The 27,313-nt window shown below is 40.0% G+C and overlaps 1 protein-coding gene across 1 annotated transcript; it reads right to left on the reverse strand.

Annotated features, from left to right (window-relative positions):
• Positions 1 to 304: 304 nt before the first annotated feature.
• Positions 305 to 16,818, reverse strand: SLC25A36 (solute carrier family 25 (pyrimidine nucleotide carrier ), member 36; the record flags this gene model as incomplete). Its single annotated transcript, XM_010190330.1, has 6 exons — positions 305 to 742; positions 1,466 to 1,755; positions 4,254 to 4,320; positions 11,721 to 11,821; positions 13,980 to 14,057; positions 16,648 to 16,818. Coding segments are annotated over 6 exons (901 nt in total), but the record flags the coding sequence as incomplete, so codon positions are not given.
• Positions 16,819 to 27,313: the final 10,495 nt, after the last annotated feature.

Raw genomic sequence — 27,313 nt, forward strand, 5'->3', positions numbered from 1 at the left:
TATTTTGTCTTGAGGTAGCAACATGGAAAACTTTACACACTGACTACTACCTCAGTCTCTAACAATCTTCAGAGCACTGAATGGAAGTTTCAGGTATGGAAAGGTATGAAAATATTGTCTTCCCTACTCTTCCAACAGGTCACTGTGCAGTAAAACAGAACAAAAAGGATGTACTTGAGAGCAATCACTAGGAGTTGAATAAGGCTGCTGAATAATACATTTTATGCCCCCTACCTCACCCATCAGGTCTCTGAAGATGACTGAATGGCTTTGTCTCAAATAACAGATGAAAAGAGAGTAACAATTTTGAATTAATAGATGTATAAAGGCATTCTCTAAGGGGCAGTTCCCATTTGTCACACTGTTGAGAGACCATACAATAAGGCAGCAAAATGATTTCTATTTGCCCACAATCAACCTCGTGTTTTGTCCATAGCTGCATGTTCCTGATACAACTTTCCTTTTGGCCACCACATTGGCACTGACATTCAGTGGTCCACTCCAGTCTTTCAATCTTCCACCTTCCTCTAGGAAGCTTTGTCACGCTGCTATCCATCGAGCAAGTAGACTACCACTTCATAGGTTGACATCATGATCGCCGTGTTAGGAATCTGTCTGATCAGATGCGTAGTTAAACCTCGGTAGAGGGATCCATATCCTTCTTCTCGCACAATCAAAGACAATGTCTGGAAAAAAGATCTGTACTTCATTCCCTCTTCTCTTAGTCTTGTTCGTACAACCTCTGTACAAAGAAAACCACATGTGATTATGTTCACCACTCGTCATTATCTTTCCCAGAAACCAATTAGTGATTTTACATTACAAACTTTTCCCCTCCCCAAGTTTTCAGTCTCGGAACATTTTAAAAAAGGAGGAATACAAACAGAGATGCAAATCAAGTATGTGTAAGAGGAAAATTAGTTAGATATCTAATACCGCCAAAAATCTAACTAAGCAAGGAAAGTTCATTTGCTTAGTTAACATCCAGAAGGACTGCTGTTTGGGCTTACGTTTCAGCTTAAGAGTCGCCACTAATGAAGTACGCAACCCATTAACACACAATGTATTCACATCTGCTTTGCAGTAAAGTTACATGCAACTGAAAGCCAAACTAGATAGCCTGTTTTCCTAGAATGGGACAAGAACTCGCTGGCGGATTATGTGAAACTGTCAAGTATATGGAGACATTCGAAGTGAAAAAGGACCTTGTCCTTCAGTACTTTGGGCCGCATTCTGCCAAATCATTTGGAAAAATGAACACTGCCCAAGAAGAGGCCGTGCCAGATAGACACTTAAAAATCTGTTCATTTCTGAATACTATACTTACTTTGACTCACTGAATCTGATGTGAAATCTTTAGACAAAAAGAGTTCTTGAGCAAGTGAGCCAGTCTGCTACCAAATGACTGAGACGACACCCTCTGATCACTGTGACTCAGGCTCTCAGCTGTACTTGTCCCACTTACCATGGGGATATGCTATTGATGTTGCACAAGTTTTAGAAGTGGCAGCAGCCATCATCATCCCAACAAAGTCTGAAGCTTCTTTTGCCGATTCATCCTCATTGTCCATGGCAGAAGCAGTCTTATACTCCAGCAGCTTTCTCTTAATACTCTCATAAATAACAAAATGAATAACAGTCTCAGATATGCCTGCATAGGATGCTGACATTCCTCTGTAAAAGCCTTTGATACCATCTGATCGATAAACTTTTCTGACACATTCAAAAGCACTCATTTGCTTTTCTCCACGATTCCTAAAAAGAAAAGAGCAAGACAGACATCAAGATGGTCTAACTTGAGAATGGAAAATAAACAGTGTTCCTTGAGCAACAGGAGGTCTTAAGAACCATTTCACACTGATACTGAGGGGCTCCAATACAGATACATTTAAGAACACAGAACTTGAAGTGAAAGTCTCAAAGGCTTTTAGCACTAAACACAGGCAAAGCATTACACTGAATCTAAGCCAAAGTTCTTACGGTGACTAAAGAAAAAGTACCATGTAGACCCTAGGCTCCCCAAGTCTTGTGGAATAAAGGACTAAATTGCTTGAAAACAGACTCCCAAACGAACTGTGACAGTGACTTGTGAAAAATGATCATTTTCTTCTCCATAATGAGTGGATTTCCCATAAATTTTGCTTCAGACAGCTCCATAGCATGGTAAATACCCATCCCGTTCCAGAAGCGTAGGTCTTGCAGTACAGCCTTTAGGACTGTATGGCTATAAGGCATGCCAACATGAAAGCCATGTCTTTCAAACAGCAAGCATCACAGCTATCACCAAACTAGGATATCCAGAGGGAACACACCAACCAATACAACAGGTAGCTTTTATGTGATTCAACTAAGCCGTTGCTGATGTCAACAAAAGTGCTTATGAGACATGACTGTATCAACCAATATTCCATAAAAAAATCTTATTCCCATTTTCAGCTTGCTCACTGCATTGATTTGTGCATACTGAAATACTTGGCATACTGTACACAGCTATGCAAAGCCATTACAAAACTATCAAGTGTGCTTTGTTGCAGCCATCAGCACAGGCACTTGAAGCACATGGATTCTGCCAGAGGAGGCCTCCTGAGTGAGCAAGGCACACAGAACAAAACAGCAAATAACCTTGTAAGATGTCATGGTAACTTGTATGGATACTGTCAAAGCAAGGCAGACAGTGGCAGCAGCTATCATGCAAGTAGAATGAAGCATCACTAGATGGCAGAATTTAAATCCTGATGGTTTGAGCTTGCAATTTCAGACAGCAATGAAAAGTTAAAGCGCAATGAACAGAAAGAGTGGGCACACAGCTGCATATCAGACCTTGATCAAGCTAGGTGGCAGATGCTGCAGAGAACTGAGAGGCTGGCACTGATTTGCTGACGGTTTGTTCTTCTGATGTGCAAGATGTGCAACATTGTCTTGAAGGCTTAAGCAACTGCACTTTGGAAACAAAACCCATGCCTTTTCCAGCTCTTACTGGGATCAGAGGGATTTTTAAGAATTTCAACAGAAACAAGATCAGGCCAGGCCAGGATAATCCCACAGGCCAAGTGGGTTTTTTGCCTATAACAACAACTGAATGAGAAGAGCTGAGAATGCAGTATGTGCTAGACTAGCCCATGTAACTGCAGCATCCTGCGTGAAGTTAGGAGATCCTTCTTCAAGTCTCCCACATGAACAATGTGCTAAATATAATGCACAGGAATAACGTGCACAAGAAACCCATAATCCGATTTCCTTAAAGCTCTATAGTTTAAGCAATTTAAGTGATTAATCAGTAAAAAAACCAAGCAGAAGCACAAAACACCATCAGGTTGCACATAGCAGCAAAACTCCCTTGGAATTAGTAATGGAATTATCACCCCAACCATACGATGGCATTACAAAAAACCTCACAGGGATACAGTTACTGTGGCTACCTTGCAACCCACAATATGCCTGCTAAAAGGAGAAATGCTAATACACACTTGGTACAGAAAGTCTAACATATCTCTAAAATAGGAATATGCAGCTCATAAATGGACTTAGGATGGCACAAGAAAGAATTTTATATTGCCTGCTAAGGTTTCAGTAAGAAAATCCATAAAATGAACAAGAGAGTTGCACTGAGACACCTGCATCACATCAGTCTCTCCCTACAGTTTTACACAGATGGGAAGGGAAGTCTTTCTTCCTCCCTATTTGCATCAAATTCTACTTCATTAGAAGTTTTGTAATAATAAGCAGCTTCTATAATCAATTCTGTAATAAGGCCAAACAACTTCTATTGACTATCCCGCACTGGGACGGATTTTGCCTTTTGACAAAGGCAGTCTTTGCCTTTTTAAAGGCTAGAGCTCATTGTATGTAAAAACAAAAACCACAATGTGCCAGCCATTTTTCTAAATTTTTGCTAAAATACTTAAATCTTTATTTCAGGAATGTTTAACTTATCAGCTATAAACAAAGAGAATGTATTACTTAAGGAAAATGTAAGCATATGGTTGGTAAAACATTTACTGAGACTGTTAACCTTGTCATTTATTCCAAATTTGCTGGCTAATCTACTGCAGTGCCTCAAGCTGCCTCAGAACACAGATGAAAATAGTGAAAATTGACAGCATAACTTGTAGACAGATCAGCATCAACCTTCTAATTTGAAAGGCTGGATATTTAAAGAATCATTCCCCTTAGGGCTGCAGAACAGATTCATAACACTTAAGTGATACCTTATCACAGCAGTCACTAGAAGATGGTATGATTAAGACTCTTACCTTGCATCAAGCTGTAATCTTGTCTTTACTAGCCAAATGGGATTAGTAGTTGTGATTGCAGTAAAACCTAAAACATTTAAAAAGAAAAGTTAGACTTGATAGTATCACAAGAGCAACTGCATCTAAGTTCGAAACGTACACAGTAAGGTACAGTGGATGCAAAAACTCGGACTATACTGATTTTTAGGAAGTACTCATTGTAGCCCTTTACTGATACTTTGTGAATCCATACTGCCAATAAACATTTAGCTAATTTTTAAATTTTGCATTAATATTGAGTAAGTTTAATTGTTAACAAGAGCCACCCCATATAAAATAAGGCCAATTGTGTACATTTCTCTGCCTATCTAATCATACCAACCCTGCTTTGACACCATAGAACAGGAAAGCTAGCTGGATTAATGTTTGCCCAATTGGCTAATATGTCAATAAGAATGTACTGCAGATACAGCTATAGCAATTTGCAATTGTATAAGACATCGTGTCAATTTAATTTGCTACCTGAAATACAATCCGAGTTTAAAAGCATGCAGACTGAATAAATACTACTGTTGGTGCAGTTAAGAGGCATGTATGACTGTAAGTTAAGAGACCTTTTAATACTGAACTATAAAGAGCAGTTAAATTTGAGCACTAATGTTTTATTTAATATTCAAAGCAGAGATTGCTGGTTGGCCTAGCAATACTTTCATAAGCATATGAGTGTTTAAATTGTTAAAATAGTATGGCTTCTAACTATCCAGACAGACAGCAACTATTTGGGCTTGCATAAGACATAAGGGTTTAAGTCTTGATTTTCAGTCCACTAAAGAAAAAGAAAAAGAGAAAAGGAAACAAATTAAAAAAAAATAAAGTAAGAATCACTCTTACTTCAGCACAATTGTGGAGAAAAAGAGCAGAGTGAAAGGCAGCTCTGAAAAAAAAAGGTAAAATAAAAAACATCTAGAGGAGTAGTAACACACATGCACCATTAATGAGGTGTCATGTCTGCAGAGAGAGGAGGAAAAGGGAAGAGCTGGAACATGGCCAGGCAAGAAATGATAAATTTAGACGCTTGCTTTCTAAGTGACACACATCACTTGTCTATCAGTACAAAGACATGCTGCCCTCCTGCAAGGGAATGGACTGGGGTTGTGGGAAAGCAACGAAGAGTTACCTTGTTCAGTGCATAGGTGGTGCACAATACTTACACAACGAACAGGCTATTGATAAGTTTGTTTATGGAGATCATTAACAGCTTACAGAAAGATATATATTTAGCAGAACTGCTTGCATAAATGGTACTTCTGTTCAATCGCAATCTAAGTTCACATTGCACACAAATGACTGCAATACTCAGAGAAATGCCAGGGGATCTTAACTGTTTTAAGATTGTTCTAACCCCATCCCCAAATCTTAAATAGGTCATTATGATTTTCACTTACAGCTCCAAAGACAAACTATAAGGTTTAGCAGCTAATAAGTTTTAGATATAGTCTGTGCCAAATCAGTAAAACCACATTAGAGATTTCAGTTTAATCTTTTGATTAAATAGATTTTTAAACTGACTCAAACCTCTTAATTAAAACTTCCTGTGGTAGACAGAAGTTTGGGGGGGCTTTTTTTTTAATACACTACTCTTTTTTTTCCCCTATGTCTAGGTACATTTATAGCCCTTCATATGATGGTGTAAAATCCTAACAAGCCAGTGTTTTACATCTGCATTTCATGTAGGCAAATAAATATTTAAAAACTCAAAGCTTCAGAGAACTACTCTGCCACCACAAGTCATGGGATGTTTTAAAAATATATCACATCTGCAAAAAAAGTTATGCAGTTCAACTACCCAAAGCCCTTCTGAGCCGTCACTTAATGCCACAGGAACTCCACTGATTCCAGCAGCACTTGACCCTGGGTTGAACTACACTGAAAGAAACCATTGTTCTTGCATTTTTTATTTCTTTATACTAGAAAGCTTTAATTTTCGTTTACTTCAAATCTGAATTCTTTCCTATCTATAGTGCAGTGAAGGGCACTAGGGCTGTACAGAACTACTAGGACCTGGCAGGCTTTGAAATAAGGTGGGGAAAAACTACTAACTTCCCCTACCAACCCATTTTCCAGGAAAGACTTCTCTGAAAAATGCAAAACTAGCTCTTAAATCTCTCCTGGTTCTTAATTAGAAGTGAGCAAACCCAGAAACTCTTTTGTATTCCTCTTTAAGTTGGAATTTTGTTACTGCTAGATTGTATGTTACAGCATTACTTGCTCATCCCTTTCTCCTTCCCATTCAACCCCCCAAGAATTCTCTGTAGATCCTAAATCTGGAACAGGAAACACAGGTGAGATCAGAGGCAGTGGCTGAGTGGCAGGAGTAACTGTATTCACTCACAGCAGAGGCCTGGTACTTCTAGGCAGGCTGGGAAGAGTATATTGGAAGTTGCCAGTGAAGGGTGGGTGACTGGCACGTGTTCTGTCCAAATTTGCACTCCCTGGGTTGCTCTAAACATTATTTAAGCACAGCACTTCTAACAGTAGCATCAGACACTCAGCAGCACAGCCAGTTTTTTCACCCAGGGCTGTCATAAGCCTGAACAGCATGACAGCTCAAACCAAAGCTGTCAAATCATAGAGCCTTCAGTAATTCAGGTTTCTTCAAGATGAAATGACTAGAGCTCAATTCTTACAGGTAATGTAGTAAATACAGTTAGTGGAAGAAGAAAAATAAATTAAGAGTTGAGCGATGCTGAAAGCATTCCAAAACATGAAACATCCCATTCGGGACCTTTGATAAGATAAGCTTGTCTTTTTAAATAGAGAAAATTTGTAGGAAAAGTACTGGTTAAAATGTAGAGGTGGGAGGCTTTCAACAACTATTATGAAGCTCTACCAATTGTTTCCCTATTTTTTTCCTTTATTGGTGACCTTATTGAATTGAATCGTTTACAATGCTTATTAATGTGTTGCATGCTCAAGAAAGATTCCAGATTCATTAAGAAGCGTAGATCAGTTTGGCAATACTAGAAACCCCTGTACTTTTCTACGGTTTATTTTCTTCTAGGAAACTGCATCCCAGTTTCAGATGCAAAGGATTACCTCAGTCTACTTTTTCAGCTATACCAGCTACTTACAGGTAAGATCCCAGGTATTCCTATTATGCATCATGTTTCAAAGGTTAGGCATTTTTTTTTAATCTATAAGCCAATGTAATTGATACAGACACGTGTGAATATGGAATGCTGAATTAAAAATTCAAAAAGAGTAAAATAAAAACAAACAAAGAGAGAAAACAGAAATAGACAGAAAGGAGATTATACACATATTAAAAAGGAAAAAGAAGAGGTCTTTGAAATAATGTGACAACACAGAATCAGCTGCAGCATTTTAAAGGCAGCTCTGGGACACTGAAAAAAACCAAGAGGCTTTGTTCATCCCAGTAGGGACTTTAAATTAACCAGAGCTAAGTAAAGTAGCAGCTATCAGTGAAAGGTATTTTCCACCTTTTCCCGAACTGCACAGAAAAAAATAACTCTGAGTCAAGGAGAAGTGATGTCTTTGCACAATGCACATTTGAATTCAAGGTAATGAAAGTGAATTCCCCTTACTTTTAGATATTACAAACCCAGTGTGTGGTTCTTACACTAGAGGCTGCAAGAGATGCTCAGTTCAGTACTCACGAGGTTTAAGTTAGTCCATATTTCTGCAGGAAGTGACCTGCGGATGGGGAGCATGAGATGACACGATCTCACTCTTTTCACGGGAGAAATGTACAGTAAATGCCTAAAATAGACACAGGCTTTTCTGTATCATAACAACAAGCAGTGACCTCATCAGACACATGTGTACAAATCAAATCCCATTGGAAGGATTTGTGAATTCGTTATTGTGAGATCTAACTGTTTTCAGGTAAAAGTTTAGGAAAAAGAAAGAAAAATAATCAGAACAGGCCACAGATATTAAAATAGTTGTGTAAAATGCACTGAGTACTGAAATTTCTGCTCATTTGCAGCAGTTCGACTTTGTATCTCCAAATACTTACCTAAATATCAGATTTACAAGTGAACTCTTCCTCCTTCCCCACTCCCTCACAAATACAATTCAAAAAAGCTAGCTTTGTCTTAGAACAGGAAAAGCAAGGTAGATGCCTATATGAAATCAAACTTTCTATTATCACTAATCAATTAACTAAACGTGCATTTTATTGGGTATTAAGTAACTGCATACATGCTACTAAAAAGTTACAAAAGTATGGTATCACTGTAAGGAATAAAGTGGTCCCAATTTTTTTTGTTTTAAATGTACAAAAGAAAACTCTGCGTTTGGGTTGGTTTGCCAGTAAAGTTCTAGGAAGAACCGCAATAGTACACACAAAATAGTTTTGCAGCAGATTTGCAGACATGTTGTCCGAATGAGGCTATGAATCAATAAAAAGGCACATCAGAAAGGCAAACAGGAATCAAGAATCTCATTGGGTTCTCTACAGTTCTTAGTCTCTGTGGCAAAGAAGAGTTTAAGTGCAATGAGAAGGCAGAGTTTACGGTGAATCTGAAAATTTAGCCTAACTTTGGAAGGTACAGAGATAAATTCTCTTCACACAAGCAAACACTCATTCTTGTAGAACGCTTCAGACACATTTACTGTCGAAGTTCGCAAAAAAGCGAACCATGTGATATGCCAGGTAGTAAGCAAAAGAGATTGAGTACTTTTCATACCAATTCACAGATATTTTAGGTATGAAGCTGACATGAACTGTATGCCCGAAGCTAGCAAACAGCAAGAGAAAAACAACTTCTAATTGCATAAGGCATCTGTTACCAATACTTAGCATAATTCACCTTCCTTCGGATAAAACAAACTTACTGCAAGAATCTTAATATAATTTTAAAAAATGTTTCATCTTGGAAAGGAAGAATCAAGCCTAAAACCAAACAAAAATACATCAAATACCATACCTCAGCTTCTCACTCTCAAAAACACCACGTGCATAAAATAATCCTTATTTAACAACGACATCAGTCAAGCCTAAGATAATTACGTATTAACATCGGATACAAGCAAACAGTGAAGTTGACTGAAGTTAACTACTTTTATAAAACAGAAAGTTACAGGTTTTTTTTAAATTGTATTTTTACATCAGTATCATATTTTACAACCTACAGGAAAAGCTTTGTAAATGCAAACACCACCTCATATTCGTTAGGTATTAGAAGCCTTTATGTAACTGAAAGGTCGTATCCAAACAAACCCCCTCACTTAAGGCTGAGTTACTCAATTTCTTACTGAAACCAATGGCAGCTACAGAAGAAAAACAATACTGATTATTTTTTGCTAATTATTAGAAGTGCTTATCCACTTTGCCAATTTTGAAAGTTCCAAAGCAAATGTTACAGTGATCTTCTGTGTTAGCCTGTTCATGCCAGTCAATTAAGAGCTCACATTTAATCTCGTCCCTGTTATTTTGCTACTTCCTTAAGTTGATTTGCATTATACAGCAATACAAACCTTGCAGGTAAAACTGACAATAGCTGGTTTAAGTGCATTTTCTGAAATATATTAGAATTACAAAAACAAGGTTAGCACGTTCCCAAGAAAGCACTGTTAATTTTTAAGTACAGTCCTTTTCACATAATTCAGAATAATGTCAGTACTAAGTACTGTGAAATTGTTTGTCAAAGAACCTTCTTGAAAAGGCCTTCCAGAGTGTCTGCAGTATACCTGCACTGGGCATGCAGCTTCATTAGCTACGTGGTTTAGAAACAACTGCAGAACTAGGCAAGTGTGAAAGTGAACAGCCACAAAATACATACAGTATTAAAACTTGTATGCAAGTGTAAAAAGGCAAACAGCAATTACGGCTCTATTACATTTACCAGAGTCTCCTGCAGTTTTACGTACAAATGCATAATACCAACCTTCTGGAAGGGAAGCAAGTTAACGAGCAGATACAGAACTCCTTGACAAACTACAGCCTGTGTCTGCAAGCACTTGGGGAAAAGTCACTACAGCACATCTCCACAAATGTTCTTTTCATTACAGAAGGAGGACAGTAGCTTCCAAAGATAAGGAACACTCTGAACCTTCATTTGTCTGCATCACTGCGTGAGTTACGCAAGTTGTCTTCAACTGAAGATAGACTTGTTTCTATTACCCATACTTCCCCCCAGCCCTGGAATTCAAAGATATGTTTTAGCCCCTTGACAAAGATTAAGAGAATTCATTTTTCTTAGAGCAATTAACAGGTTAGGATGAACTTTTAATGAAATCCCCTTCCATCCCATTCCCCACCCTGTTGGCCTAGAAACAAAACACATTTCCAGGAGATAAAATACGGCATCATCCGAGCACTTTATTTTGCCCACTTAAGACAAAACATCTTTGCTTACATCTCTAAGGTTAAAGACTTTTAGCACATCTCATGTGCTAGAGATGAGCATTAGTGTGCTATTTAAGTATAAAGCTAACATTACTTAAGTTTTCTATGCTATACAGCAATTTCTTTGACTCATAGTTAGCAAGTATTAAATAGAAAACCAGTTCTATTGGCTATTCTGACATCACCTTTGGCAGTCCATTCCAGACACTAGTAATCACATTATATACACTGGCAATGTTTGACAGAGTTAGAAACTTCAACAGGCTACCATAGAACTGTCACAATTAATCTGTGAAGTGTTTATAGAAAAAAAACAACTCTTGAATTTTGTTCTTGTTTAGGAAAGACAGGCAACAATAGGTAAAATGTTACCAGCTCAAGTTCGGATTCCCCAGCACAAGTCCACGACTGTAACTCAGCTCAGTTGCCTTTAACTCCCCTTGTTAATGATCCCAAAGCACAGAACATACCAATCAAGCAACAGATATTGGTAGCTGCTAAAAGATACCAAAGTTACACTGCAGATATAAAAGAGAAATTTATTTCCAGAGAAAGATATATGATAACTAAGGAAATCTGATCTTCTATGTCACCTTAGTGGTAGAGCAAACTTCACACAGATTGGTATGCGAACAAAGGAAGGAGTGTTACACAATTTATACAAGTATCTGCAGGCATATTTCAGAAAGAAAAATAAGTTAGATATACAAAGCTGTAATAGAAAGCAATGGTAAAAAAAACATTAAGCATTAAACCAGAGTTCAGTGCAAACAGTCTTTATAGCTTGCAGAGCAAAAAGTAACTGTTTTGAAAGCTTCATTTTACACTTCACAAGTTTACAACTCAGAAAGCAGGCATGCAAGTTTTTGGGGTTTTTTTAGAAAAAATACTATCCACACACACAGTTAAAGATCTTCATTAACACTGAGTGAAAAGTTTCATGCACATATTCTCCAGATAGCTTAATGAGAGGCCAAAAAGGGTAACCACTACAAAGAGAGCTCATCCAATCACTGAACATTTTGTTTTGGTGTGGGATTTTTCCCCACATTTATTGCCACCTCTCATTTGTAGATCTGACTCTAGAATGAAGCTAAAAAGTTACAGATCCTTACCTGCCACACCAGCTGAAATCATGTGTACTTGGGTAGAATCCGGATTGAAAATACTGTTCAACTTCTCCTTGCTGTTTGAGTAAGCAGCAAAATATATTGCTCTAAAAGTAGAACAAAAATCCAAGTTATGGTACATTTTGTGTTGATACCCTTACAAGCAGTGCCATTAATTTCACTAACCCAAGATGATCTTGGTTCAAATCTTACATCCTCAGGAAAAAACTACTCAAGGAATAACTCTTGCCAAGTAGTGGGACTATTCTAGGAAGGGAAAAGAGGAAAAAAAAAGATCATACTTAACTTTTTCTTCTACAGCAGCTCCAATTAACAACTGGTGAGGGGAAGGATATATAACTAAATCTGGCAGTAATTTTTGTGACACTAGGAAGTTCAGCCAGGGAAGCAAGAAGCAAAACAGTGCTGAACTGAGAATTGAAATTACAGTATTCTGTATTTCATTAACAGATCGCATTAGTTCTAATGGACTTAAACTCATTTCGACAGCACCATAATTTCAGGAGAACTAGCAAGTATGTAGGTTGTTTTTTTTAAAACCAAACAACATAATTAATATTTATAATATTGCTCTAGCATTTAAGATACAATTGTTAACTTGCGGTTATACTTTATAACTTCTAATTATAAATATTAATATTTTAAATGCTACAACAGCTGTGAAGCTGGAATCTGCATTTTGTTTCTTTAGTTCTGTATTTAGAATAGACAGATTTTTCCTCTGAATGCAAACTTGTACTACATTCAAGCCTGTGAGCTGGTATCAAAACAAAACTAGACATAAAAGTCAGCACGCCAGCGCAATATATTACAAAAAAGGCTTGTTTTCACCCAAAGCAAAACACTATTTAAAACTCAAATGCAAGTCTGTAAACCTTTTTTTAACTTATAGACACTTTTCTACAAGAGAAAAAATGAACATGTAAGGTTTCATGAACAGAACATTAACCTCATTAGCTGTGCAAACATGTTTTTCTTTATTACAAAAGAGATAAAGCGCTTGCTTCATAGGTGTCATGTCAAAAATGGAATCTGAATTCAGTTAAGTATACTGGATGTGCTATGAAACATGCTTCTCTACCGCTTATTTAAACAAAGAGCTGCTGTGAAATCCACTTAGCTAATGCTTAATTGAAATGAAGTACTGGATGAACATTGAGTCAGCCAGAGGGGAATGAGGATGTGCTCGTTTATAAGTCTTCACATATTATACCAAGATGTCATTTGGGATAGGGTAACACAGGATGGAGACACAAGCTAAGTATTTCACTTGGGGGAAGAAGGGAAAGGAACTTTCCAGAAGCATCCAAAGACATTGATCCAGAAAATTTAAGACACTCTCTACCTGGGTGTGCACAAGACAGAAACATCTTCTCTTCAGACAAAAAAAAACCCCGCCAAAAACACAAAAGCAGGGCACTGAGCCAAGGGAAGAATAAAACTTGTATGGAATATATTTCCTCTGCATGAAAACTCTTCTTAGAAGAGAAGGGAATAAAAATGAGCCAGAAGACAGTCATAGCCTTCTCCAGGATTAAGCAGCTATATTAGTTTTACAGAGCTTTGTTTCCATACTCTTCATTAGGTATTCTCCTATTTTTGAAGGAATTTAGGTTAACATTTGTATGTAAGGCTCAAAGTCGGGCATAATCTGCAGCTTGCTCTGCCTGTCAGCACCAGCTGAGTAGCTAGAGTATCTGTGCTGATGCAGCACAAACTGACAGCAGCAATACCACCACCAGTTAGATCCAAATCACATTCTCATCCTTTGCACTCTAACTCTTTGTACCCTTTGGAGTCTGGCCCACTGCTGGACCTGCTATTTCTGGAACAGCTGTTCCATGTGTCACCCTGCCCAGTCTTGCCTTTTTGGAAGTTTCAGAACAGGCTTCCTACTGCAGGGGGACAGCAGTTTGTGTTTCACCAGAATTCGGGAAGAAAGACGCCGTGTTTCAAGGCCACAGTCACACAATGGCTTCCTGAAGACTACGGATTAACAAAATGCTAAATCTACCTTTATATTTTCAAGGGTACAAACTTCTTGTTTACATGTGCATCTCCTTAAGCATTTTCCTTCTAAAATTGATAAAGCTCTGCATAAAGGATAGAACATAACAGTAAATACTATCACAGTAGCATATAACATCGTAAATGTTGAGACAGTGCAGAGATGTGGGACTGGAACTGCAGAGCCACCTAAATTTCATCAAAATTATTTCATTTACTGTACAAATTCGTTTTTACCTGGAAGGAGCAACACCTACTAAATTAGGACCCAGCCCTCTAAACAGAGAACGAGGACCTTCCTTTTGCAAGATCATCCTGGAAGACAAAAAAGTAACAATACTGTCACATTTGCATCAAAGTTCAGGAACTGCCCACCATAACTGTATCATTTTATGTTTTACTCTGTATAAAATTTTCATAGTAACTAACATTGTAGTGCTGACCACAAGAAAATAGTTATTTCCTAGAACTAGAATAAAATAAAATTCCATTATTGCTTGACATACCACAGAAATCCAGGAACTAAAAGTGGCAGTAAAGCCTTAGGATGTCAATACAGACTTACCGCAAATATAGGACCCATACATACATGAAGTTATCTTTCACTAGAAAGTTAAAGAGAGTGTCCTTTTATTAGGGAGAATTTATCAGGGAGAAAATAGTAGGCAAGGAAAAGTTCACAATCCTGTAGGTTGTACGTTGTTCCAGAGACAGAAATATTTCATCTGTTCTACATTCCTTTCATCACCCCTTAGCTCCCAATCTTTGGGAACTTTTCTGGGTGGGAGTAACCGGAGGTGAAGAGCAAGAGAGGAGAACAGGACAGGAGAGGAGACTTACGAACGTTCACAGAATCACAGAATGGCTCGGTTGGAAAAGCCCTCTGAGATCATCATGTCCAACCGTTCCTGTCTACCCCCTAAACCATATCCTTAAGTACCTCGACTACCCGCTCTTTAAACACATCCAGGGATGGTGACTCCACCACCTCCCTGGGCAGCCTGTGCCAGCTTCTGACGACCCTCTCAGTAAAGAACTTCCTCCTTATCTCTAACCTGAACCTCCCTTGGCACAGCTTGGTGCTGTTTCCCCTTGTTCTATCCCCCATCATCTGGGAGAAGAGACCAGCACCCACCTCTCCAGAAGCTCCCTTGAGGCAGTTGTAGGTGGTGATGAGGTCTCCCCTCAAGTTACATCTCCCCTTCAGTAACATCTAGTCATATGCCTTCTGAGAACAATCCAGGAAGACGTTAGCTCTACTGTTTATCATGCCCAGCCACACACATCTTCTGCAATATTTTATCTACTCCTCTCAAAAAGACAGCATGTGCCACCCGTTCTGATTCTACAGGAGTCCTAACAGCATGCTAAATTATATGTCAGAAGTTAGAGGAAAAGCAGCCTTTCAGATACAAAGTCCTGCCTTCCCCATCCCCATCAGTTATTTAAATCCACTAAGCATTCAACTTGGAACTCATTCTTAGCTTTATTCTTTCTGTAAGATACGGTGATTATTTTGACTACAGTAAAAGGAAACTGAAAGCTCTGATGTAAGAAGTGGCCCTTCCTTGAGGCTGGCAGGGATTCCCTCCTGTCAGTTCTGACCTGCTGTCTACATGCTCCTACCCAAGCACTGCTGCTGGGCTGTAAAGCCAGTGGATTTTTTTTCTTTTCGACTCATTCCAGAAAAGACAATCCTTACCTCCTCATGGAAGGTAACCGAGTTGAGTTTGAGATTAACTGAAAAAGGAACATAACCCATGCGAAGAGACACAGCCACAGTACAACCTTAACATCTCGTGATACCAGGCCCACTATAAACACTGCTCGGGTGCCACCTTCCATCTCTGTGGGATTTACAGAGACGCAGGAATACAAGCAGTGAATTGAAGCCTCAAATGAGGCATTACTAGCACTGTTTGGAATACCTATCCCCACGGAACTGTGTTGAAAATCATGCAGCAAGGTACACTGGCACAGGAAGAGCCATTAATATTCAGTTCTAGTGAAATTAATCTGCCTAACAATCTAGATGCTAATCAGATACGGTATTAAGTAGTATGGTAGGATATGGAAGAAGAAACAAGGACTGTCTGCATCCCATCACTGCAAGTTACTCTAGAACCAGATTTAAGGTTAATTCTTAACTATTTCACAATATGCTGTAAAACAGAACTCTGTGCTTACTGATTTAGAAACACTGGCCAACACACATAGTTTTCCTGTATATTTCTTCTACAAAGCAATGTGCAAGATAATGACCAGTCAATTACTCAATACAGCCTAACAGAACAAACAGGTGAAAGTCACCTATAGCACTGCAGGAGATCCTAAACTTATTCTGATTTCCAGCAGCTGACACACCACAGTTCTGGTGCTACACCTCAGATCACAAACATCCCAGATCATGGCAAAATCTGGCCCCATCCATCACTAGTCACACACACACCAGAAGATACTGAAAGGCAAGCAGGGTAGAGTGGTGAAAGCTGAGAAGAGACCAAGAAGCCGAGTTCATTTTCATAGAGCTTGCTTTCATATTCAGCAGCATCTACAAACTGTACACAAAACAGCTCTAAAAGTCTTACGCTAACACTTTTTCAGGATGAAAATAGAGTCTGACACTTAAGTGTTACAGTGCTCTCAGTGAGCTCTGGGGACATAGTTTGGAGCTGCAAATTGTACAGGGTATATGTGGTCTGGCTAACTCAAGGTACAAACTCAAGCACAAGGGACATTAAGAAAATAAAACACGAAACTTACAGCTAAAAGGCAAAATACAGAAAGTCATCTCACAGTAGCATCACTACAGATACAACAGTCTGAATCTTTCATACGGATTCGTCCAACACACCTCTTGCCTCCTCCCTCCCCAAAGCGAGCAAGAAATCTAGCGAACACTCACTTCAAACAATGGAGAGGCCCCGGGGAAACTCTCGTTACTCGATTGACGGTAGCACCATTCACAGTGTTGAGATGAACTTCAGAGATGTAGAGCGTCACAGAGGAGGACTGCAGTCGTGTTTTCACAACTTCCAGTGGACATGTCAGAATTGCACCAAGAGTACCTCCACATCTGCAAAGAGAAATAGGATCATCACATGCTTAACTACGAAGAAATTGAAGGATATGGTCACGTAAAATTAACATCATACTCAACACACTAAAATTCCAACTGGTGAAGAAACAACAGGAACATGCAGGAAAATGCTGTGGTTATATGCCCTTAAATGCCAACTGTTAAGTCAGTTTGTTAACCCCACAACTTGGAGTGAAAATTTAAACGGGCACATATAAAAGTTTCCCCAAGTAGTGAAAGTGCACAGCCTTCAGTACATGCTGTTCAACTCAGTTCTGGAAAGTAGCTCAGTATCTGAAATGTTTAACTTCCTATGGTAAATTTTAACCTTTTTTTTAAATGCTTAGTGCGCTCCTGGCCAAAAACAAGATGCCAAAAATCCTTAAGGACAGAAAAGATTTATGCACTATGCACACAGGGCTACTGGTAAAAACTGTGGTATGGCAATTTAGTAGAATTAAAATACTTAAGACATCTTCGAAACTCCGTTTGTATTTTGGGCATTGTGCCGTGAAAGCAATGTTTGAGTGTTTCTTGAGTTCTGCCTGTAGAGTAGAACCTGGGAAGGCAGAAGTGCCTTAAGAGGCTAACCAGGTGAAGGCGTGCAGATTGTGCTTCAGCCTGCCACTTGTTTCTGTGAGCAAGCAAAGGTGCCATGCACGACTTGTGCTGACACTGGAGTTACTCCCATTGTGCTAGAGCAGAACACAGCTGAGAACATACTGCCTTTTAGCAGCTCTGCGCAGAGGATTCTTCTGGTGCTTGTTCATATCTGATTTATTAATATCTACGTTCCTATCTGTTTAACTACAATCACATACTGCCTCTGAGGGAAAAGGCACCAAATCCACAAACTCTGATTCTAAAGACAACCCCAAATTCCTTGACATTATTACAAAAAGAGTGCTTCCCTTGAACCTTTGCTGAGATCAGCATTCTTAACTTTGCTAAATACCCTTCTTAAAGCTATGACCAGGACACTATATGCACCCTTTAAAAAAACAAAACACACCAAAACAAAACACCACCACCACCTGATTTAAATTAGAGTATTAAATCATGCTACTAACAACTCAGTCTCAGTCCACTAACACAAATACAAACCGTATTAAGTTCAAAGGTCCCAGCATTCACCTCTCAGATGCAATAACAAGAGTTGGTGGTTGATTCTGACAAGATAGTTATCAGCTATTTCATGATAACATGAGAGGCTCAAACACCCCTGGGAACTTAAAAGAGCTGCAAGACTTGTTCAATAGTTTTTTTTTCCATAATGTCTTCCAAAATGCAAAGAAAACCTCAGTACAAGTTAGGAGTAATAGCTAAGACTCCAGATCTCCTGTAAACTTTCACAGGAAGGCAGCTTTTAGTAACTTGACTCTTGTGTTGCAGAGAGTACAAGAAATAATGGTAGTTGTTAGCACAGCACTGCATCCTAGAAAACCAATCTGTTTGTATGACTTGAACTGACAATACCAAACAGCTGCAAAGCAGGATAATGTTTGATGATGTTCACTTAGTGCTCCATTTAAATCTAGTGACCTAGAAGTACCCCGTTACTAAGCCTAAAGGCATCTTGTCCCACCCCTAACTCCAACATCAGTCTGAAGTCTACTCTCTTCCAGGCTATAACTGAGGAAAGAAATCAAGTTTGTCAGTCTAGAAAAAAGTGTACTCACAGAAAGATGGAAGAGTCTTCCAGTGTGTGCTGTACACGTGCAGCAACAGACTGATACAGCTTTTAGAGTAGCATGTTTAAAATATCTCTGAATGGAGCAATTCACTTGCTTCCTCTTCTAATAGTAAGCTACAGATTTTTTTAAAGTAAGAGTTGCAGGAAGAGACAGACTAAATGTGCTATTTTAGCCACCATTGGAAGCAGTAGGAGTCTGTAACATGTTAAGGTTCACAGAACGTTATGGATTGGAAGGGACCTCCAAAGCTCATCCAGTCCAATCCCCCTGCCGGAGCAGGAACACCCAGATGAGGTTGCACAGGAAGGCGTCCAGGCGGGTTTCGAATGTCTGCAGAGAAGGAGACTCCACAACTTCTCTGGGCAGCCTGGGCCAGGGCTCTGTCACCCTCACTGAGAAGAAGTTTCTTCTCAAATTTCAGTGGAACCTCCTGTGTTCCAGTTTGTGTCCGTTACCCCTTGTCCTATCATTGTTTGTCACCGAGAAGAGCCTGGCTCCATCCTCGTGACACTCACCCTTTAAATCTTTATAAACATGAATGAGGTCTCCCCTCAGTCTCCTCTTCTGCAAACTAAAGAGCCCCAGCTCCCTCAGCCGCTCCTCATAAGGGAGATGCTCCACTCCCTCCAGCATCTTTGTAGCCCTACGCTGGACTCTCTCCAGCAGTTCCTGTCCTTCTTGAACTGAGGGGCCGTTCATGACATGAATACCACATGAGAACCACAGGTAGGCCAACCCTGAAAACAACTTGACGTGGAGCTTCAGAGCTTGAGCATCTCCAAGAAAGCCAGGCAGCTACTGCGTTTCCTGCAGTCCAAGAGCAGACAGTATGGTGATGTGACTGTGCAAGCAATGCAGCTTTAGAGTTTATCTCCTTTCTTACAACCCGTCTGTTTCTGATCCCCTCAAGCATACTCCCTTCAAGTCATTTCTCTATTTGATTTTGGACAGGTTAAATGAGGACATGTTTTCAAGCAACAATAATAGCAAGAGAAAGCACGTGATATGTTTTATATTAATGAGATAAATACTACGGAAGGGGGGGAAAAGGGAGGAGGAAAAGACTTGGCCTGCATTGTTCAACAGAGCTTGGAATTTGGATTCTTTAATGCCACTGACTCCACAGTTACATTGCACTGGAAAAATTTTCCAAAGTTGAAGATTAACACCGAGTTGGAGCTTGTGTCCTGCATGCTCCCCTGCACCACATCCCCATCACCACAAGGGATGCCTGACTGCAACAGCGCTTCTGTCAGACATTCGCTGCGGATGGGAAGGATAGGAATACTTCATGTAGTAATGGATTACTACATGACTAGGGAAGAGGGCAGACATACAGCTACTCAATGCTTGTTCTTTTTAAGTCTGTCTACAGCAAGTGAAGGTCAGTGATAACCAACTGATGTAATAGCAGCCAGCACTATTTTTACACTCATCATAAGGAAGCAGCAGACCAGCTGCAACCCTTTAAGAACTGGGCACCCTTTACCTGCACCACATTCTGCCATTCAAGTAATTTCAAATAATCAACACTCTTTACAGTGTCTTACTGTTGTGTTGGGGTGGTTTGTTTGCAGGTCTGTTAGGTTTTTGGTTTTTGTTTTTTAAACAGCTTAAGATATCTCAACTGAACCCGTGAAAATTTTGAATGTTTTCCACTAGCTATTAATAGTATCTTTTAGGTTGGAAAAAAAGCCTTTAAGATCATTAAGTCCAACAGCTAATCTAGCACAGCCACATCCACCACTAAACCATGTCCCTAAGCATCACATCTACCTATCTTAAATACCTACAGCGACGGTGATTCCACCAGTTCCCCGGGTAGCCTGTTCCAATGCTTGGCTGCTCTTTCAGTAAAGAAATTCTTCCTAATATCCAATCTAAACCTCCCCTGGTGCAACCTGAGGCCACTTTGGTTTGTCCTATTGCTTATTACTTGATAGAAGAGACCAACTCCCACCTCACTACAACCTCCTTTCAGGTAGCTGTAGAGAGCAATAAGGTCTCCTCTCAGCCTTCTTTTCTCCAGGCTAGACAACCCCGGTTCCCTCACATTCTGTTACTTCTGTCAAAATGTAATACCTCACTCTCCCAGCTCTCAAGAAGCCTCATATAATAAAGCATCTGGAATTGAAGGAGTGAAGGAAAATGTTCCCAAATGTTGAGGAACCCTGCTCAGTAATAAGACAATCCACTGAGTTTGAACTGAACCACTAAAGGAAAGCATAATCCAGGAACGACACTGATTTATCTAGTTCACTTGAATTTTAAGATAAACACTGCAAGGCTTGCCAAAACTGTTTATGAGAACCTGTCAGTAAACACAGCTTACAGGTAAACAAAGAATTCAATAGTTATGTACCCTGTACAAATAAGCAACTTTTAAGAAGCATGCCAGCTGTTCTGTCACCAGCATCAATGACAGTGTATTTTACTTAGAAATGTATTTTCAGCCTTGCTTATTTAACACACTACTAGAAATACTGTGAAAGAGACAGCAGCTACTCTGTGCTCCAAATCCTGGCAGGCCATTAACAGCCAGCCACCAGCTCCTGCGTAGCAAAAGTGTGCTATAAATTGCCAGCAGACTGCTGCCACCACTCCTGCTATTTTCCTCAGCAGCTCAAATTGAGGCAGAGGAGTTTTTTTAGTTTGTGGCTTAACACAAATTGGGGAGTAACATAATTTGGAAAAAAAACATTTTTGAAGATTGAGAAAATTATTTGATTTCTTCTCCTCAGTAACACAGGTGGGACTCCATAAACTACGTAAGAAACTGCAGGATTGTGACAAACTTAAAACAAAACTAAGAGACCTAAGAACAGTTCTCTACTTGACATCTCTTGGACAGAGCAATCTAGGAAGATGGCAATGCTCTCCTACACTGCAGCTTATTCCAGAGAGCACCCATGCAACAGAACCTGAACCCTACCACATTTAATTTGATCCTTAATGTGCATTTAGAAGTCTATCACCTCACTGGATTAACAGAAACAAGCCCAGAACCATTTGGGCTTTACACTCTGCTAGCAACTCAACACAGACACAGTATTGACAGCCACACTCCCCAGATAAACCTGTATTATTGTAAGACACTGCAACGAAAGAAATACACACATGCTTCAAAAATCCAATCCTGTTTGGCATTCAAATTCCAGGTTCTATTTCCAGAGATGGCTGCAACAGAAAACCACCTTTTACAATTGTAATTTGAGTGTATCTGCTAAGGAACCACATTCTCCACTGTAGCTGAGTATCTCCCACTGTTACCTTACACCTCTGCAAGTAAAAGCAGAGACAGTTCCAGCATGAATGAGGGTCTCAACTTCACCCACTGGACTGTCTATAAACGGTTCAAAACCAGACTAATATCCCCAGTGCCAGCTGGCCTAGAATTGAAACTTTTAGTGCAAGATTTTTTTCATTCCTTCAGATAATTATGTATTTTATACAAACAAAAGAAGCAGCTGCATAGTGCTAGTCTCGGATTGACCTCTCACGGTATTTGTAACCACAGTCTCAAAGACTCAAAGATAACCCTTCACCCTGTTATCTTGGGTCTACATTCATTCATGTATTTCACCAGCTGTTTCTCCTTGCATGAAAATGAAAGGTCCATGCAAACACTGGCTGCCAAGAGAAACAGCAAAGAAACTGAGCTCAAAACTGTCAAAAGAAACAAAATCCAAGCCACTTGCAAACAGAACTACTAATCTCTTCACCACTTACTGCAAATGCAGGTCCCAAATCTATCGGCAATTTCATGAGTAACTTTCACACCAACAGAGAAAGTTGCAGGTTTGGACGTTAAGTTTACCATATCCTTCCGAGTGTATTTAAGGGCTTCAGCAAGAACAGCTTTCAGAAACAGCAAGTATGCATCTCATTAATCCTGAATTTTCAGGGTTTTCCTGTTATGATACTGCTAAGCTTGTATATTACACACTTTTCCATCTTTAGTGTTAATATGATGACCAGGAGTACTGGCAGCCAGAAACCCTTAACCCCCTTATTCACCAATCATGTTTCTTCGCTGAAATTTTGAAAGTGTAAGTTAAGCTAACATCCTTAACCTAAAAATACTAAATCAAAAGCTTGCTATTTCTAATTGTCAATGTAAAATAAAATTCTGCTGACGCCTATATGTCAGCACAAGCTAAAACAGGAAAACATCACAAGGGGAACAGGCATCACTGGGTTTCATTATCCAAAAGAAACATCAACATGTACCATGTAGCTTCTACTAGGAACCAGGGTAAATACTTACACAAACATCTGTAGTAAGTAAAAACAGCTGAAAACATCAGTCCTCTAGAAGGCAATATGAGAAACACTCAAGTATTGACAGCAATTCTAATGTAATTTGGTGACCTTGTGGAGCAAAACCTAAGCTGCTCAGTGCTTTAAACAAACACTGCCTTATTCACTATGGAATAGTGTCTGAACACAGAAAACCTGAAGTTTGGACAGAAAGGTACTAACCTTCTCCTATGCCTTACAACAGGAAGAACTCGTTCTAAAAGATATCCAGGGTTATGCCAAGAAGGTATTTTAGGGTACAGGGCAGTCAAAGTGCTTGGCAACTCAGTCATGGCTCAAGTGGCTATTTTCTGAAAGGGAGTAAAAAAGCCCTATCACCACACTGCCTACTACAGTATTAACCAGTATTGTAAGTGAAAAACAAACCAGGATCTTTCACCTTTACTTCATACACATCAACAGCAGCTGATCTTTCTGAAGAATTCAAACATTTATCTTAAATATATTTTCTGAGTCTTAACTATTTCAGCCACTGCAGGGATTTGCTAAGAACCTCTGTCAGACAACAATTTAATTACAGATCAATTTGAGACAGTTCTATAAACAGGACAAAAAACCAGACTCCTCCATATACTCCCTCACATACTGTATTAGAAAACAGCCAACCTTCTGCAAGAAACACAAGGAGTAAAAAAGAATTAAAGTAAACCTTAGACTGTCCAACTCTGATTTCAGAAAAGCAGCTGTCTATCTCCTAACCAAAAATGGTCCCTTCCTTTTGCTGAGGAAACAAAGCGCACACAAGTTTCCAGGCCCTGATGGCACTTTGAAACAGAACTACTGTCATGAGCTTTCTGAGAAGGAATAAATCATGAAAACCTGGATATTATTTTTGTAGCCAACATATGAACTTTCATTCAATGTACCAATTGCAGGCAGGTACATCCAAAACATATTAATCTTCTCTATAAAGCAAAACATTAAGGTCTTTCCACTAATTTTTTTGTTGTCTTCAGTAGTCTAATAAAACTAGAAAATCCTGCAACTGTGCACCTTACATACTTGAACTAAAATGTTCTTCTAAAGCCTACATTTCAATCACAAGACGTTGTAGTTTAATGATGCAGAATGTTCAATTAATTATTCTCGGTTTGGAATAAAAGCACCTGATTTATACTACCAACATGATGCCTACAGTGACAACAGTTGCTATTTGACTAGGAGATGGAAAAGCAGAAGATATGCAAAACAGTCTACAGATTGATTCCCGAAACAGAAGAGATCTGAACAATGCAACCAAGGAGTTCAGAAGAACCAAAACAAAAAATCAAAGGTTTCACCTGAAGCACAATATTGTATCATGACCCAACACTACAGGTGCCCAGGTAGCTCCTGCTCCCACAAGGACAAGATAATGGTTGCCAGTGGAACTGCAGTAACTACACCATTTGCAGAAACAGAACCTGACAAACAGAGGCATAATGACAAAATGTGAGCCAAGTAATTATTTCAAACATATCACAGCATGAAACTGAACTCCAAGTACACTACCGGTCCATTCGGGTATGCTCCCTGCAATTATTCTTCAGTACAGAGCGCACAAGGGCAGTTTTGAATTTAGCCTAGAAAGTGACACTCAAGTACCTTCATGTGACAACAATGTCACTGCATGGAACCAATTGTTCATAAATTCTATCAGCTAAAACTGCTTTTCTTTAAGGAATACCTTCTTAAAAGTCAGTAGCTTTTATTTACTGAAAAGGAATTCTTTTTTCCTACCTTATTCCGTGATGCTCTTCTCATGCTATGTATTTTCTACTTCTAAATATGGTTGCTGCTATTTTTAAGTATAGCAAATCTGAAAATATCCCATTTTTAAAAAGTCAAGAAGGTCCAAGTAGTACATGGAAATGAATGTAAATGAAGTAGGACTTTGTTGATATATCTGCTAATGCATGACCTAGTCCAGCAAAATTACTTAGATGAGCTTTCTTTTCTAGAAACCACTTCAAATCTATGATGGTACTAGAAACCACATTAAGCCATTCCAAAATGAGTACTAAATTATTTCTTTTTGGACTTAGTACTTCCATCAGAAAAGAAATCATCAGTTGTATTTATAATTAGCATGTAGTTACAAAACAGAGATGGGATTCTTCAAAATGAAGCTACTTGAGTGAAAATTTCTATGTGCTTTGTTTTTCTTAAGGAAGTGCTGAGCAATGCCCTCACTGCTACCACCCCAGTGGCCAGCGCTGCTAAAAGAGTGTGCCAAACCTGCTGGAAAGGGATAAAGATACAGAGATAGGAAAAAAGGAATGAGGGGAAGAAATTATTAGAAATTAAACTAATTCGCAACAAACCTGTAACAGTCCAGAAGTATTGCAGTTTGACAGTTGTTGAATTGGTCATGAAACAAGCTAGGCAGCTACAGAAAAATCCCAGGATGGCCCCACCTACAAAACTGAAACGGCAGCATCACCAGTTTCAGTTTTATTACAGAAAACAGGAGTTGAAGACTGAACTTAGACACTACAAAAAAAAGGCAGCAGATGGAGATAAGCATGTTTCCATACATTCTCCAGTGAAACAAAGAAAAGGAAGGAAGCTTTCTTTTCTCTTAAGTTTTACCAAAGATTAAAGATCACTCAGGTGATCTGTAGTCCACCATGCTCACAAAGAAGTCATGAGATGACCCTGAATAGCTCTTTTACTGCTAAATGTGACCAAATACACAATGTTAGCTTTGCTGAACTGAGGTTACAGTAAATGTGCCTGGCACATTAAGAAACAGTATTCAGCCTTTTCCTCGCAGTACAAATCCTTTACGTGACAGGCCAGCAGCTAACTGTAGGCAAGACTTTTCTGCAAAAAATAAAAAACAAATGAGCTGAGCAATCTTCCTCCAGTCTTAAGCTCCAGCTTTAGAAACACGTCTCTATTATTCCACATTTCTGCCCCTGCACAGAGCTATCAAGCTAAAGTGCTACATTAAGGCAGCTATTCCGAACTCTTACAAGCATGTTAATTCTGAAGACAAAGTACACACTACTACATCTTGGGTCTTCTCCTTCAAAATGGCTTTCAACTTGAACAGATTGCCAGAAGTTAAGAGGGTGAAAAAAGCACCCACATAAGCACTAAATCAGGGGCCTAACACTAGAAACCTGCAAAGTGTGCCCGAAGCAGAGAAAGTGCTCATGTGTATCCAACTCACCCAGACCCGCTCAAAGCAAACACTATATTATTCTTCTATCTCAAACTCCCCAGTCTAGAGGTAGTAAGTTCATTTTGTCAAGAAAGAACACAAATGGAAATCCAAGATTCAAGCTCTCTCATAGGTTGCAAAGTATGTTGTCAGTCTGTCACTTCCCCTGTCTCTGCACAGTCGTACTTACTACCCAAATACACTTCTATAGTTAAGCCAAACAGGATCCTCACTTTCCTCTTTTAAAGTCACTGCTCTTCCCACTCTATCCCTTGAGAGACCACAGGCTGTACAACCACACACATCCCCAGGTATTATTACAAAGCTTAAAAAGATGAAGACAGACTAACATCTACAAAGGTAGAAGAGTCACCTCAAACCTAACCTAGGCTACAAGGGCCATATCTTTACTTCTAACTACATTCTTCCCTCCAATTTCTTCTGTCTTCGTGGGTGGAAAGCTACATGACCATGTCAAGCCTCTCGCCTACAAGCCACACACACCAGAGTGTTGAAATACATTGAAAGGAACACAGTGGCCTTCTGACACCAACATTAACAGCTACTACCCATTTCCAGACTGCTGAGCAGACAGGAACACTTAGGCAGCCTCCTCAACGCAGCAGGGCAGCCCACACAGAGGGCTCAGTGCGTTTCTCCACAGAAACACCAGACAAGGGACAAACTCCTGGAAGGGTGATCAGAGGGAAGGGGTTATTTCTCAGGTAAACTTTCACCTGCGCTTCCCTCAGAGCCCACATACCACCCGCACACCACTCCTGGCAAAACGCAACACCCGGGGTCAGGCCTAGCAGGCACCGCAAGCCCACGGCGCACTCAGGTTCCCGGGAAGAACTAGAGGAGCTCGCCCGGACAGCCAGGGCTCCACGGAGGGCCTGGCCTAAACATGCGCAACCAGACCAGAAGGACCTGAGGGTTGCGGGCGGGAAGCGGCGCAGCAGGAGCACCTCAGTGTAGTCCCCAGCCCCGCCGCGGGGATCCCTCTCTGCTTCCCCGTGCTCTCTCACACAGAGAAGGCGCGGCGGCTATGGGAGCGCCTGTACGACCCTCTCGATCCAGCGGGGCCCCTGCTAAGCCACCAGGCAACTGCTCCAGGCCGCAGCCGAACCCTCGGCTCCCGCCCCACCTAGGCTAGGCCTTGAAGAGCGGACTCAGCGAGGCAGGACCCTCGCGGCCGTGAGGAAAGGAGCAGGAAAATCCCACAGGCACTATTTCGAGAATTACAGGGCAGCGCCCACACCTCTCCCCACTCCCCCGGGGCGACGGAGCCTGAGAAGAAGGAAGCAGAGTAGGCGGGCAATCCCGCCTG

Source organism: Mesitornis unicolor, unplaced genomic scaffold, assembly GCF_000695765.1.
Source record: "Mesitornis unicolor isolate BGI_N332 unplaced genomic scaffold, ASM69576v1 scaffold18, whole genome shotgun sequence".
Lineage (NCBI taxonomy): Eukaryota > Metazoa > Chordata > Aves > Mesitornithiformes > Mesitornithidae > Mesitornis > Mesitornis unicolor.